Source organism: Colobus angolensis, unplaced genomic scaffold (assembly GCF_000951035.1).
Source record: "Colobus angolensis palliatus isolate OR3802 unplaced genomic scaffold, Cang.pa_1.0 Scaffold11, whole genome shotgun sequence".
NCBI classification, from domain to species: domain Eukaryota; kingdom Metazoa; phylum Chordata; class Mammalia; order Primates; family Cercopithecidae; genus Colobus; species Colobus angolensis.
The window spans coordinates 17,720,540-17,736,315 of NW_012112030.1; the positions used below are offsets into that span (position 1 = coordinate 17,720,540).

General features: G+C 34.9%; 1 protein-coding gene across 1 annotated transcript in view; it reads right to left on the reverse strand.

Moving 5' to 3' along the window:
- Positions 1-2,615: 2,615 nt before the first annotated feature.
- ABCC9 (ATP-binding cassette, sub-family C (CFTR/MRP), member 9) overlaps positions 2,616-15,776 on the reverse strand; it is a 144,882-nt gene continuing 131,721 nt past the window's right edge. The window contains exons 36-40 of the mRNA XM_011955729.1: positions 14,965-15,073; positions 12,800-12,903; positions 9,058-9,191; positions 7,722-7,784; positions 2,616-3,197 (exon numbers count right to left, since the gene is read on the reverse strand). Of these exons, the coding sequence (XP_011811119.1) occupies positions 3,060-3,197; positions 7,722-7,784; positions 9,058-9,191; positions 12,800-12,903; positions 14,965-15,073 (548 nt within the window). The 3' untranslated portion in view covers positions 2,616-3,059. The remainder of the gene's footprint in view (positions 3,198-7,721; positions 7,785-9,057; positions 9,192-12,799; positions 12,904-14,964; positions 15,074-15,776) is intronic.

The following is a 15,776-nucleotide window of genomic DNA, read 5'->3' on the forward strand; positions in this document are numbered from 1 at the left end:
CTATTGATTCTTATGCCAAATGGCTGAGATTAGAAGACTGTATCTAACTTTGAATAATGAGTCAATAAGGGAATTATCATAGCTCTATAAATCACAGACCTTCAAAGAATGTGTTACAAAATAAATGATAAAAGATATATTGGAAGACAACCATAAAAATTGATCAATAAACCTTGGGATAAAGTCCAGGCATCTGATTATTTAAATAAAGATACATTAAAAAAATTAATATAGCTGTTTCACTTAATGGAAACTTCTCTGGAGCCTATATACAATAGTAAGAAAGTGCATGACTCTGGCAAATGTGAAACAGGATTGTCAGAGCAGGGCTAGGTATTGTCTCTAAATTGGTATTGATTTCCATCTATTGACCAGTCCTGGTTGCTGCTCAGTGGAACGTTAAGTGAAAAAAAAAATCACCCTCTTTAAGCAAATAGAAGAGTAATTTATTATAATAGTAGTCCAATATGTTTTTATATATTGTAGAGAATAAACACATTTATTGTAGAGAACAAATACATTTTATATATTGTAGAGAATAAATAGAATAAACACAACACAGAAGAGGAAGGAGAATAACCTGTAGTTATAGGCACACGACAGTAAAACCAATCAGTGAATCAATCAGCCCTACTGTGGGTTAGGCACTTGTATTAAATTCCAAGGGCACAATGGCAGACAAGACATGGTCCCGAATCTCAGGTATCAGCTACTTAGAGGGTCTTCTGGTATCTAATCTAGAACTGAGTTGACTTTTAAATGGATCATGAGTAAAAGTATAAAAATAGATGGTGCACAATTGTTTATACAAAGTCTTTTCCCCGTCAATGACATAAGTAACCCTGGTATTTTAATATAATGCTTTATGCATCTGTTGCTTCTTATAAGTATTAAGGAATTATGATTTAAAAATTGATTTGACTAATTAAATATAAAATTTATAAATGTAAAATCTGATTTAGTTAAGGTGGTCATCTTTTACAGATATGTACCTAGGTAGTCAAATATTATTTCAAGATGAATCTTTTATATTCAATAGATAATATGTATAATAAGTGGTTAATCAACGAAAAACATTATCCTTGACCTTATTTAGTCAATTTAGTTTTGTAAACAATTAGGCATTTACTCGACTTAAGTAACTAAAAGTTATGACGGGACCAGTAACCACTTGGCTGTAAGAATGGTAAATGTGATCTTTAGTTTAGTGTAACTAGATAGGCTTCTACTGATGTTGCTTGTACAGCAATATACTTAGAAAATATCATTAAAAGATTACTTCCATGGGTAAAAAACCATTTCTCTATGAGAATGAATTATAACTTGCTAACAAGCAATATGCATATTCAGCCCTACAAAATATTTAAACGCCAAACATTTCAGGAGAGTGGTTGAATTTTTAGAATATATTTTCAAGACATAATTAATAAGTACCAATTCTATTCTGTTTAGCTTTAGGAAAACAAGGTTATTTTCTTCCAATGAAGTTTTCTAAACACAACAAAAGGTTACAATTTAAGCTAAATATCATGGACCATTTTTGTCCATCCTTGTGGAACTTATTTTTTGTGGAACTTATTTTTTGTGGAACTTATTATTATTCAGGTGAGGACACATATTCTGGGTACACAACTATTACAGATTTTCCAAGAGCAAATACACCATACAATAAACAGAACACAATAACTATAGGAAAGCAGCATAATTTCTCTTAATTCATCAATTTTATAAGTCTTCACAATCTTACAATGCATTTGGATCTTCATATGAAAATGAAATCAATGATATTGACACTGGACGAGCACAGAATGGTAGAAACTGGTTGCTCACATGACAATGAAGGTAACTTTCAGTATTTCTGAATTTATTAATTTTCATTTAAGCAAACCTAATACTAATATCCCATCATTTTTTGATACACTGTTTACATGCTCATTAAAACTATAATAACATTTTTGGTATTTTTTATATGTACATTAAAATTAGAGCAGGAGCAAATGATCATGTGTGACACCATTGGGTGTCTAGAGGAGGTAAACTTTTCCAGCTAGAAATAGATACTTGTTATATATATAACTTCAAAGTCTAAGATATTTCCAGCCTGCCATTGGACTGTTTCATATGAAATATCTGACACCTGAGAGGAATGTTCACCTGCCATTATTAGCAGTGCCAGATGAAGTCACTTGTCTGTGTAAATCTTGAGTAATGTGGCATGTCAGGGTTCAAGATCAAAACCAGAGCTAATCATTAAACTATAGAAAGTGTAGCTGGCCTGCCACTGAAAGATTGAACCTAATCACTCTTTGAACGCCAGTCTGGAAAAGGCACATTATGACTGATTACTTAGGAATTCTCTCTTTACAGGACTGGAAAAAATGAAAATTTGAGTATAGTTTTTAAAATATCCAAACTCTTCATGATCTTTCTGGCTAAGGCTTTGGCTTTATAGAATAAGTATAAATGTGATAACTTCTTGGTGACAAGAAACAAGAGGGAAAAAAAAGGCTCCTAAGAAAAATAGGTATTACTAATGTTAATGAATACAATAACTTGCTTACAAGCAATATGCATAATAAATTCTCATAAAGTAGATATTGAGTTTGAGAGTTCATTAGAAAACGTGTCCTTTTTTATTCTCTTCCAATAACCTCTAGAGACTCAAACAATAAGGAAAATATATTCTTACAAACAAGAGTATAGTAATACTGATTACTCATTGAAACTTCCATGCCTGAGAGATATTTACCAGACTTAAAGTTATGAGAAAACTTTAGCTATTGATTTACCACTTAAAGTAGCTTACATGTTTTAATACAACCTAGTTATTCTTACAGGTAGAGTGGCTTGATCACTATAAAAACATCAATAATGACCATATTATGTAATAATATCTTGAAAAACTTTTAAAAAACAGGAAAAATAAATGTCAACTTCTTATGCAAAAATCTGTAAAAGTTTAAGATGCCACTTTACAGAGGTCAAGCTGATGATCCATTAATGTTAATTAGGTTATGATTGCATTATTTTAAATACATGTATTGTTTTAAGACACCCCTTCACATGTCTGCGCGAACAAAAGAAGCAAATACTCCATCTTCCCGAGCCAAGAGGCTTTCTGGAGTGTCATATTCTAAAATATTTCCTCGCTTCATCACAATAACCAGGTCTGCCGTCAGAATAGTGTGTACTCGATGCTGTGAGTGGAAAGAATACATGTATTTGTTATACATTTCAGGGCACAAGCCAAAACAATGGAATATGTATATTTCACGAATTATTCTGGGATATTTGTTTATCTTGGTGAGTGACGAGATGTAGGGATCACAGACACCTCCCCTTTTGTCCTTATTTAAATTATCATTTATTTACGTACTTTTAAGCAATGGCCAACATGGCTGGGTTTTCTATGGGCTGCACTAACTTGAGTGTAGCTAATATATCAGCTCATCATTTCATGAAACCTTCAGTTTAAGTAGGGTAAAAATGTTTATCAAGTAATTAAATTAAGAGAGGTTATTGTAAACCCGTTGGGTTATGATGTCAACAATAATTATCTCTTGTGTAGAGTCACTAATTCTTTGGGCTATAACACAATTTGAAGAACCCTGGAAAGTGGTTTAGTTCCAGGATGACAATTTGGGGAAGTCCATTCTGGCATGCAGTAATAGAATGGATTATCCAGGCCTTTAGATATGCAGTCTTAGTCTTTGGAGATCACTGCCACTGACCCACTCCTCTCCATGTGATGCCCTTTGGATTAATTAGTAACTAACAATGATAAAAGCAACCACTTTCTGAGCATATATGCCATCTATTAAGTGCTCCACACACATTCTTGTGAATCATTAGAACATTCCTCAGCTGTGGGTGTTATCGCTCTCCACTTTATAGGGGAGACCATTCACAGAGATAAAGCAAAACCAGGAGATCACATAGATAATAAATAGCAGAACCAGTATGAAAATTAGGTTTACCAGTTTCAAAATGTGAGATATTTCCATCCTGTCATCTAACTGTTTCATAAGGCTCTCTGATACCTTAGAGGAGCATTCACCTGCCATGTCAGTGTTATGGTTAAGAGAACAGGCTCTGAAGATAAACGGGCCTTGTGTATTTTGGCTTTACCACCTGTTAGTTGTGCAATCTTGAGCAATATACTTAACATTGTATAGTTCCAGTTTCACATCTGTAAAATTATGGTAATAGTACCTGCCTCAGAGAAGGGTGATAAGGTTCAAATGACATAATTCATGTAAAAAAATTCAGCACTTTGTCTGACATTTACAAACAAATAATAAATGTCAACTACTATTATTTTTTATATTTATAAATTAGAAAGGAAAAATCTGTGTGATGGGCTTTTACTCTTGCTAAGATCAGTATTGTTCAATAGAAATATAATGGGAGCCACAGGTAATTTTAAATTTTCTAGGAGCTATATTTTTAAAGTAGAAATAAACACATGAAAGCAACTTTAATACATTTTAACCCAATCTATTCAGATGTTGTCATTTCAATATGTAACCGACATAAAAATGATTCATGAGAACTTTTACATGCTTCTATTAGTATTAAGTCTTTGAAATCCAGTATATATTTTACACGTATGACACTTCTCAATTTGAACTATCTACATCTCAACTAATAGCCACATGTGGCCAGGGACTACCATACTGAACCTGAACTATGCAGATCAAAATATCAGTGTGCTGATGGGAGTCCCTGTCCAGAGTTCTAAACCTAGAAATGTTATCTGTTTAGCTGATACACAGTCTTCCAAAGTGCTTCTCTGAACAATCCAAAGTCCTACCTAAAACCATCCCCAGAGTTGAGAGCGTACATTCTGCCCTGGGCCATGTAGGTGGGGTGGGCTCAGTGTTTATGCTTTCGGAAAAGCCAGCAGTTATAGTTGTGGCTTATGACTTGAAGGGAAGAGAAAACATATATGGAATGTGATAATGATGCCAGCTTAGAACGTGTGCCAGTTTTCAACACCCATGACAAGCCTATCATTTGCTGAATATTGGTAACAAATGATGTATTAGGTTGGTGCAAAAGTAATCGTGGTCTTTGCCATTACTTTTAATGTCAAAGACCACGATTGCTTTTGCACCAACCTAATACACTGAGGAATTAACAAGATTTTGGAGGCTAACATTTATTTATCTTTGAGAAAGGACCAGAGCCATTTGCACACCCATGCATTTAGTAAAAGAAACTTAACGAGCTATCCAATAATATCTGCTGTGCGTTTTCCCTCCAGAAAAATATTAGCTGTTCAATAGCCGTATCATGGATGTCTAAAAAAAGAATTTGGCCTCTAAACCCATAAATATAATATTATAAACATTGCATTGATATTCTAAAATAATATTTACTAGAAGAAAATAAAAATAAAAACATTGAAAAATCTTGACCAACAGAAATAAATATAGTTGGTTTTTATTCCATTAATTCAAATAATTGTTCCTTGACAAAGTGTGATGTCAATTGTAATCGTATTGATAAAATTTTTAAAATGTTCCAGATAAATTAATGGTGTAATCACTTTTAGAAATAAATACCATGGACTATTTTGGTGTGTGAGTGCTTCCTTTTAGAAGCTGGAGAAAATTATCTTTTTAAGGCATTCCACAATTTTAATGGCAGCTACCAAAGTAATAAGCTCTTAGGCAGGGAAGGAAAAACAGTTGATTTTAAGAGTTTAAGTTAATTCTACAAGCAGTCTACCACAAGCATGGTGGTGCTCTCCCTTTTGTGGGCCTGTTATGAGGAGTTGGTCCTCTACAAAACCTTACAGTGATTCTTCCTTGACAGCTTCATGTGTATTAGGGGCGGGTGGGAGCAGGGAATTCTAGGTATCCTAGCGGCCACCTTCACATGAGTGGTTTTGAAATGAAGAATGAGTGAAAGAAATATAAGTCTATAGAAAAGTATTTAGTGAATGTAGGAGAAATTAGGTAAGAGGTAACCTAATTAGGAAACCTAACATTTTGTTAAAAATACAAATTTTGCTCAAGCAATCTTCCACATATAGACTAAACAGAACCATCCAACAATGCCATGCTTCATGCAAAGCAGGAAAAATTCATCTTTTGAATAGGCAATGGTCTGTTTTCTCTCCCTCTCTCTACCCATTTTGGGGCAGCAGGAAGTTATTTCTCTTCCAAAATATCTCCCTACCTTTTTCCAGTAAGGAAATTCTTGAAAATACTGAATAATTATTTTTAAAGTTAACCAATTCTACCCCTTAAATCATTCACACCTTAATATCAATGAGTTAATTGGGTGACTCTCCTCCAGGAAAGAGGAACCACAAAGTTCACTGGAAAAATTTGAGAAAGTAGATTTTTCTTTACTTAGGCAGTTTGCAGGAAGTAGGCCCTGATGCGACATCATTTCCTGCCATCTTGAAGAAAGCTGCACTCCAAAGGGTTCTGTTTCTCCCATGCATCATCTAAGAAAGTAGAAGCATAGCAAGCACTCCATACACCACTCCCGTTACTCACGAGTGAAACTCAAGTAACTATTTAAATGAAACAATGCATTCTCCAGGGCAGGTAAGAAATGTGTATGACATTTTTATGGATGCTTACAAAACATCCCCAAGGACTAGTGAAATTGGTCCTTAGAATAAGAGGTAAATTCAGTTCATAGGCTTCGTAAATACTCTCTTTTGCATGTATATATTTGAAAACACATGCATGAACTCCATTCTGTACTGAGCATGACGAAAACACTTGGTTGGGCTGATTTTGTAATAATACACTGCAGTTAGTTCCCTCATCCCAGCCCTCCCATTTATTCACAGCATTAGCCATGCCTTACTGAGGGGATACTGCTAAGATAACTACCGGAGAATGACAGACTTGGCGCAATAGATCATGATGGTCTACTTGTTGGTCATCACCAAAGTGGAAAAGAGGCCATTCTTGTGGGCGAGTAAATTTGGAGCAGTATCACACTCCACTAAAATACCCTCAGAAAAGACTAAAACAAGGCCTGCATCCAAAATAGAAGAGACACGGTGCTGGAGAGAAAAATAGAAGAGAAGAGAATCAGCAGAAGAATAAATGTCCAAGTGACTCATTAAAAAAATAGTTTTTATTAAGCAGTAGGACTAAGTATGAGCAAGAATCCACTTGCAAAGAGGAAAAGACAGAAAACTGTGGACTATTGTAAGTCAGCTATAACGTGAATTACAAATATTTAAGCACTTCTTCTATTTGATTGGTGCTATCTAAAATAGAAAAAATTACCTGCCCCTACTGTGAGATATCTCATTGTCTACTTTTTAATAGATTGATGAATGGAAACATAGAAATTAGGTATAGATAGTAGCAGAATAAGCAATCAAATTTAGGAATTTTCTTTCTGAAACTGCTCCTCAGATCATCAGATTATAGAAAAGAGAATTATTCTATATGAACTACCATTTTATCTGGTAAACAAGCAGAGGCCATGACCCACTGGAATCCTTAGATTTAGGATGTCTTATCATTGTAACTTAAGGAAGTCAGTTAGGTAGAGCAGACAGTTTGGGAAAGAACAATGCTTTCAAAACAGCTTTGCTTTTTTTTCCTTTTTTTGCACAGATATGAAAACATTAGCAGAGAAATACATAATTCGACACAAGTATATTTTGCTAAAACGTAAAGATGATAACATGTTAGAACCAAAACCAAAGAGGTGTACCAACTCTGACTTCTCATACTTACAGCTATTGTCACCACGGTCCGGTCTGCAAAGGCTGTCATTACTACTTTTTGCAAAATATTCTCCTGCAAAAAGAAAAATAAAGTGTAAATTTTCTCTGGATGACTCTGTCATCATAATATTTTACCCCAAGAACAATATTCCACTGAATCTCTTGTGAGCATTCTCAATCCCTCATTTTCTGTGGAAGTCATAAAAAGGGGCAGTCCCCAGCAGCAGGTTCATGCTGGATTCTGTACGTGTCTTCAAAACGCAAATGAAAGTCAGTCACTGATCAGCCGGAAGTGGGTAATAGATTTATGTCCGGGAAATGCAAAGAAGAAAATGAAATTGAATGGGTATCAAAATGTTCACTTAAGTTATACCACAGAAAGTATGTATTCGAAACCAGCAAAATTCTGTAATGATGTTAAGCTTTGAGTCAGAAAAGGGAAAAACTAAAATTGATGCCACAAATTTGGACTTTGACACATAAATGAACATTCTAGGAAGAAACTCTTTTTTCCCCCACCACAAAGCACTGTTATAATTATATTTTAAAGGCTGTTCTGGGTACAGATTCCATCTCTGTCCTAGAGGAAATCTTGGTTCAATTTTTAGAGTGAAGGAATTCTTTCAATCATTTAATTCACACTCTCTTTTCTGTTGAGGCAGTATTACCCTTATGATAACCCTCATGTGTCCTTTCTGATGTCAAATTTTAATATCAAGTTAACTTTCAAAAGAACATTAATTGCTAACTCATATGCAGTTTGTGATTTAATGTGACATTTTACCTACTCATTCACAGCCTTCTGGACAGATCTTTCTTAGATACATTTGACAATTTCAAATAATATATTTCAAAAGGCAAAATTTATGACTTTTTATCATAAACACATAGAGAAGGCCGTTATTAATTCTAGCCATTATTAATCCCAGTGAATCATTCTTCTTCAAATTGCTTTAGGAAATAATGAGTGGTGTTGGTTATCAATAGATTCTATTAAACAGAGATTTTCACAATGCATTTCAGAACTTTTATGGCATAGTACTTGAATATAGTACAGTACCTCTCATCAACTAAGCCCTGGAAATTTACTGTTCTGAAAAATTTTCCAAAAGTTGTGGCAAATTTATGTTATGTTTATTGGTAATAGGAATGCCTTTAAACCATATGTCAGGTCCTATTTATTATAATTCTCAATGTGCTATCATCAGTTCATCAAGGAGATGATTGAGCAGATTCTCAAAACAATAGTACTGATAATTCAGAACCCATTCAGCAAATAATAAATTGTAATTTTCATGCACATTTCTCTAATTCGTCAATTTTAAAAGCTTAGATAATGCACTCACTGTGGCCATGTCAATGGAAGCTGTTGCCTCATCCATAATAAGAATGCTGCTTTTGCGGACAAAGGCCCTGGCAAGGCAAAATAGCTGTCTCTGTCCAACACTAAAATTCTCCCCACCTTCAGTGACAACCGCATCTAAATCAGAGAAAGAAGCAAGGATTTCACCAAAGAAATGCTACTAACATTTTCCTTGGGCAAAATCATGAAAAACCCATTACGTTGTATGACAGCATGATGGATATCACTTAATGCTGGTGCAAGGACTTCAGACTGGAACACAAAGAGGAACTCCACTTGAAAAAATGAAGATGCTCCTAAATCATCTCATTTATGACAATAGGTAGTGAATTACCTCTGATAGTAGGATATAAAACATTCTGACGACAGAAAGAGCTTGGAAATTATTTAATTATTTAATACAATTCTCTAAGGGGATACTTAACATAATTACCTAAGGTCTAGAGAGATGAAATGGCTTGCCCAAAGTCACATTTAGCTAACTTGATAAGATACAGAATATTCTCAACTCTAATTCCACTTCTCTTTTAATTATACCATCTTTCTGAACTGTAAGTACCAAGTGGCTAAGGACTGGGCTTGTTGTTGTTTGTCAGTATGTCCCTAGTACTGTGGTATCTTACACAGGAGCTGAATAACACACTGTTATATGGATAAATGAATGATATGTCCTCATTATCCTTTTCTTTTTTTGGTTTCCATCTACATTTCATAAACTGTACTATTGTGAGTTTAAGATAAATTCTGTTTCCAAATGTCTTTTTTGTTAGAATTCAAACACCTTTTCCTAATGGCCTGGGGAAAATTTCTATTGATTATATTCTAATGGTATCAAAGTCTTATAATTTGTCATGATTAGAAAATAGGTATTTATTCTCCAAACTCTAATTTACATATAAGAGGATGCTGGAGATAAGGAATGTTTCCACTAAAGCTGGCCTGAACCAAATCTTCATTAAGCAATTGGTCATCTTTACTAAGATGATGAGCACAATATTCATCAGTTACATAATGTAAATACAATCCCCTGTTGCCTGTGCTGTCCCATAACCCCAAAACACTATGCCCACAATTCTAAACAGGTGCATGCAGCTCTCATGTTAATGAAGAGGACTAGAAAGATGCAATTGTCTGTCTTTCCAAATATTAATGGTGAGAGAGGGGATCTCTAAATGCCAAGAGAGAAAGTTTTATAAGCATGTATTAATTTCTCAAGTAGACTTGCTGGGCTTTCCACAGGAGACATCAAAAAAACTATTATGGGAGCTAGGCATAGTGGGGCACTTATAGTCCCAACTACTCAGGAGGATCACTTGACCCCTGGGATTAGAGGATGTAGTATGCGATGATCATTGCCTGTTAATGGCCACTGCACTCAAGTCTGGGTAACATAGTGAGAACTTGTTACAAAAAAAGAAAACATCATTATGGAAAGTTCATCCAGAGTTCTGGAATTACTTTCACAACCTGACCCTGGCAAGTCAATAAAACATTCCTTAAAGACATGCTGTCTTAATTTTTGGTTGTGGCATACTTTCTCCTTGGAACTTAATTAAAATAATAAAACATAGTGTTTTTGAGTTGGCCCTCCTTTTCAAATAAACTAACAGATAAACATAATTTTATTTTGTAGGTTGATTTTTAAAAAACTAGATGCCAAATAACACAATTTGGCAACTATATGTTATATATTAAATGTAGAGTATCAATCAATCAACTGTTATCTTTTCTAGTGCTTTCTTAGAAGATATTAAGGAAGCAGAAGTCAAAAATTATACATGTTCCTTTTAATGAGTTAAAGACAGTATGAACTCTGTGGTTTCAGTAATCACATTGTTCTTTCATTCTGTCATCATTTATTTGTCAGACATTGTACAACCTCTAGGAATGAATTTTTATCAGTGATTGAGTACATGTTGTGTTCTTTACACAAGTGTTTAAAACTGATACTGCCTCGAGGCAATACAAAACAATGTCTTAAAACACAAAGAACCCCATCAAAAAGTGGGCAAAGGATATGAACAGATACTTCTCAAAAGAAGACATTCGTACAGTCAACAGACACATGAAAAAATGCTCATCATCACTCGCCATCAGATAAATGCAAATCAAAACCACAATGAGATACCATTTCATACCAGTTGGAATGGCAATCATTAAAAAATCAGGAAACAACAGGTGCTGGAGAGAATGTGGAGAAATAGGAACACTTTTACACTGTTGGTGGGAGTGTAAACTAGTTCAACCATTGTAGAAAACAGTGTGGCAATTCTTCAAGGATCTAGAACTAGAAATACCATTTGACCCAGCCAACCCATTGCTGGGGATATACCCAAAGGATTATAAGTCTTGCTGCTATTAAAGACACATGCACACATATGTTTATTGCGGCAGTATTCACAATAGCAAAGACTTGGAATCAACCCAAATGTCCATCAGTGACAGACTGGATTAAGAAAATGTGGCCCATATACACCATGGAATACTATGCAGCCATAAAAAAGGAGGAGTTCGTGTCCTTTGTAGGGACATGGATGAAGCTGGAAACCATCATTCTCAGCAAACTATTGCAAGAACAGAAAACCAAACACTGCATGTTCTCACTCATAGGTGGGAATTGAACAATGAGATCACTTGGACACAGGAAGGGGAACATCACACACCAGGTCCTATTGTGGGGAGGGGGTAGTGGGGAGAGATAGCATTAGGAGATTTACCTAATGTAAATGATGAGTTAATGGGTGCAGCACACCAACATGGTACATGTATACATATGTAACAAACCTGCACGTTGTGCACATGTACCCTAGAACTTAAAGTATAAAAATAAAAAATAAAAAATAAAAAAATAAAAAATACCCAACACTACAAAGTAACTTAGTTTAAAATAAAATAAAAAATTTTGAAACCAGAACTAATCAAATTTATATATCTCATATTTTCTTTCAAAATTTTGACCAAGATATCAATTAACAAATCCACTTTGAAAGACATTTGAAGGTATAAATGTGTTTGTTCATGTGATAAAATTGTGTCATTGATATAACATTACTATTCCTTAGGATTTTTATGTTCTGAAAAACATCTCCTCTTAGTCTATAATTAAGCAAAAGGATTACTGTTTTGAAAGACTTAAAAAAATGCCTAGCTATTTTTTAGCTAAGAAAAAAGATTCAGTTTTCAGTAAATGGATAAAGCTGAAAAATAATAAATTAATAAAATGTTTTAAATAAAAAAAAAACAAAGAAAATTATATTATATAAATAAAAGGAATTTTCCCTCCTGGCAGCAGAGAAAATGGCTACTAATGTGGCAAAATTGCCTTTCCCTAAATGGTGCCAAACTGAAACCTAACAGCTCCTGCAATCCTCCTATTCATTTCCTGATGGTAGGTGATCAGACAGGTCAACTGAGAAAGAATAACTACAGGGAAACATCCATTACAATGACCTGTACCCACCAATTGTGAAAAGATGGCAGAGATAAATGTATTAATTGTAATATTTTGGAGTAGTCACATAGAACAGAATTTGTTATTGGGTTCACCCTCTTGTACCCCATGGAAAAACATTAGATTTTGAAATATTCTAATGACTTTTAGGATGTTATTTTAAATAAAAGGGGATTTAACACTAAAGTTATGTGATTATAGCATAAAATGTAGATAGACATATGTAGGATTAATGGCATATATAAAAAATAAATATACTATTTAGAAAATATACCTAGACCTCCTGGTAGAGATTTGACCATATTCTTCAGCTGAGCAATTTCTAAGGCTTCCCAGAGTCTGTCATCTGTGCATTTGCACTCTGGATCTAAATTAAATCTGAGGGAAAAATTAGTTAATTAGTCAATAAGTCAAAATAGAGAAACTTTTATGTATATTTGCTTATTGCTTTTCTTTCCTTACAATGCAAGTTTCATTTGTTTTGGTCACTGCTGTATATTCAGCATCTGGAACAGTGCTCAGAGCAGTGCAAGCACTGAATTCATGCTTGATGAATGAATGCATGATCTTAATCATATAAAAAATTGTCTTGATGATATCATTATAAAACTTTATATACATTATATCATATTACCAAGTTTGTTACCTAGATCCATTGGCTCCAAACTATGCTTAGTATAACCCAAATAGTATCTAGAAAAATATTTCTGCAGGACTGATGCTACATACATACATCTCTATAGGAACATATGACACTATTTTAGATAAGCTGTGCTGCATCACCAACAATAGTAGTGTACTTGTCCATTCTCATGCTGCTATAAGGACATACTCGAGACTGGGTAATTTATAAAGAAAAGAGGTTTAATTGACTCAGAGTTCTGCAGGGCTAGGGAGGTCTCAGGAAACTTACAATCATGGTAGAAGGGGAAGCAAACATGTCCTTCTTTACATGGCGGCAAGAGAGAGAAGTGCTAAGCAAAGTGGAAAAGTTCCTTATAAAACCATCAGATCTCACGAGAACTCACTCACTATTATGAGAACAGCATAACTGCCCCCATGATTCAATTACTTCCTACTGGGGCCCTCCCACGACACTTCAGGATTATGGGAACTACAATTCAAGATGAAGTTTTGGTGGGGACACACCCAAGCCATATCAAGTAGTATTCATAAGAAATATATTTGGAGATAGAAATTCACTATGGTATTGCTAAATTACTTGACACATCCAGAAGTTTTAAAGTAGTTTTACAACTAAATATTAGGCAATCTTACATACATTTTTTCTTTAAAATAAAGAATAATTAGTAAAAGGAGGTGGCAAACACTTCTTTGTAATTAAGTAGATGGAGGTTAGGAGCAAGATAGAACAAAATATGATCAAATGAGAGATGTGATCTGGGGGACGATGCTGATACCATTTTGCTTCAAATCTCACATGTCCAGGGAGGGACCTTATGGAAGGTTATTAGACCATAGGGGCATTTTACCCCATCCTGTTCTCATAATAGTAAGTGGATTCTTATGAGATCCGATGGTTTTAAAGTGTGGCAGTTCCCCCTTCACTCTCCCTTTTTCCTGGCACCATGAGAAGATGTGCCTTAGCTTCCCCTTTGCCTGCCATGATTGTAAGTTTCCTGAGGCCTCCCCAGCCATGAAGAACTATGAGTCAATTAAACCTCTTTCCTTTGTAAATTACCCAGTCTCAGGTCATTCTTTACAGCAGTGTGAAAACAGACTAATATAGATGCCAACATGGACTTTGGAATCAGACAAACTGCAGTCGGAATAGCAGTTCTTCCGCTTACTAGGTGTACGAACTTGGTTTAAGTTATAGCTTCTTTGAGTTTCAAAACCCCCATCTGTAAAATGGGGATAATAAATACGTACCCTAGAGTAATGGTTGGAGAATTTAAACAAATAATATATTTAAAGCAGCTAGCAGATGATTGATATCCACCCCGCTTTTTTTTTTTTTTCCTGTGGGAAACCCTGAACCAGGCGTGAAGACTGTAGCAGCTTTATTCATAGCAATTTCGGCTGAAGTAAAGTTGTAAGGGGTGGAGGGGTAGGTAAAGGGATTAACCAAAGTCAGAATATCTGCTGAGGTCAGGCCAGACACACAAGTTAGACTGGATATCTGTAAGACAAAACACCTTAAAAAAGTCTGCCAAGCATCACCGTTCTCAAGTATAGAGGAAAAAGTGGCTTTCATAGAATCAAACTGAAAGGGATGAAGATCTCCTGGAAACATAATTTTATAGGTTAATTTAGCAACTCTAGGCTTTTCCAATCCAAATTGTTGGATGGCATATTTGATTTTATTGTCTTGATATCAGTTCACTCAGACCTGAAAAATGACTCTGAGTAAAACCTTTCTATGAGTCAAAGGCTAAATCCCGAGGCATATAGATGCTTGCTAAATATGTTACCTACCTAATAGAACCACTGAATAGTATTGGATCCTGCAGAATGATTGAAAGTCTAGAACGTAGTGTGTGCAGTGGTAATTTGGAAATGTCTATCCCATCAATGACGATTTTTCCTGTTAAGGAGAAACAGAAGTTACAGACACATAGTAAAATCACAAGTAAAATAATATTTGTTTACAAATTGAAAGTTATTTCCTAGTTCAGGGTTGAAATTCAGGAGACCAACTTTTCCATTTAAGCATGTGGTGATTCCTCAAGTATCTAGAACTAGAAATACCATTTGACTCAACAATCCCATTATTAGGTATATACCCAAAGGATTATAAATCATTCTACTATAAAGACACATGCACACATATATTTATCGCAGCACTATTCACAATAGCAAAGACTTAGAACCAACCCAAATGTCCATCAGTGACAGACTGGACAAATAAAATATGGCACATATACACCATGGAATACTATATAACCATCAAAAAGGATGAGTTCATGTCCTTTGCAAGGACATGGATGAAGCTGGAAACCATCATCCTCAGCAAACTAACACAGGAACAGAAAACCAAACACCACATGTTCTTACTCATAAGTGGGAGTTGAACATGAGAACACATGGACACAGGGAGGGGAGCATCACACACCAGAGCCTGTTGGGGGGTGGGGGGTTAGGGGAGGGATAGCATTAGGAGAAATACCTAATGTAAATGACGAGTTGATGGGCACAGCAAACAACCGTGGCACATGTATGCCTATGTAACAAACCCACACGTTCTGCACATGTATCCCAGAACTTAAAGTATAATAAAAAAAACCATG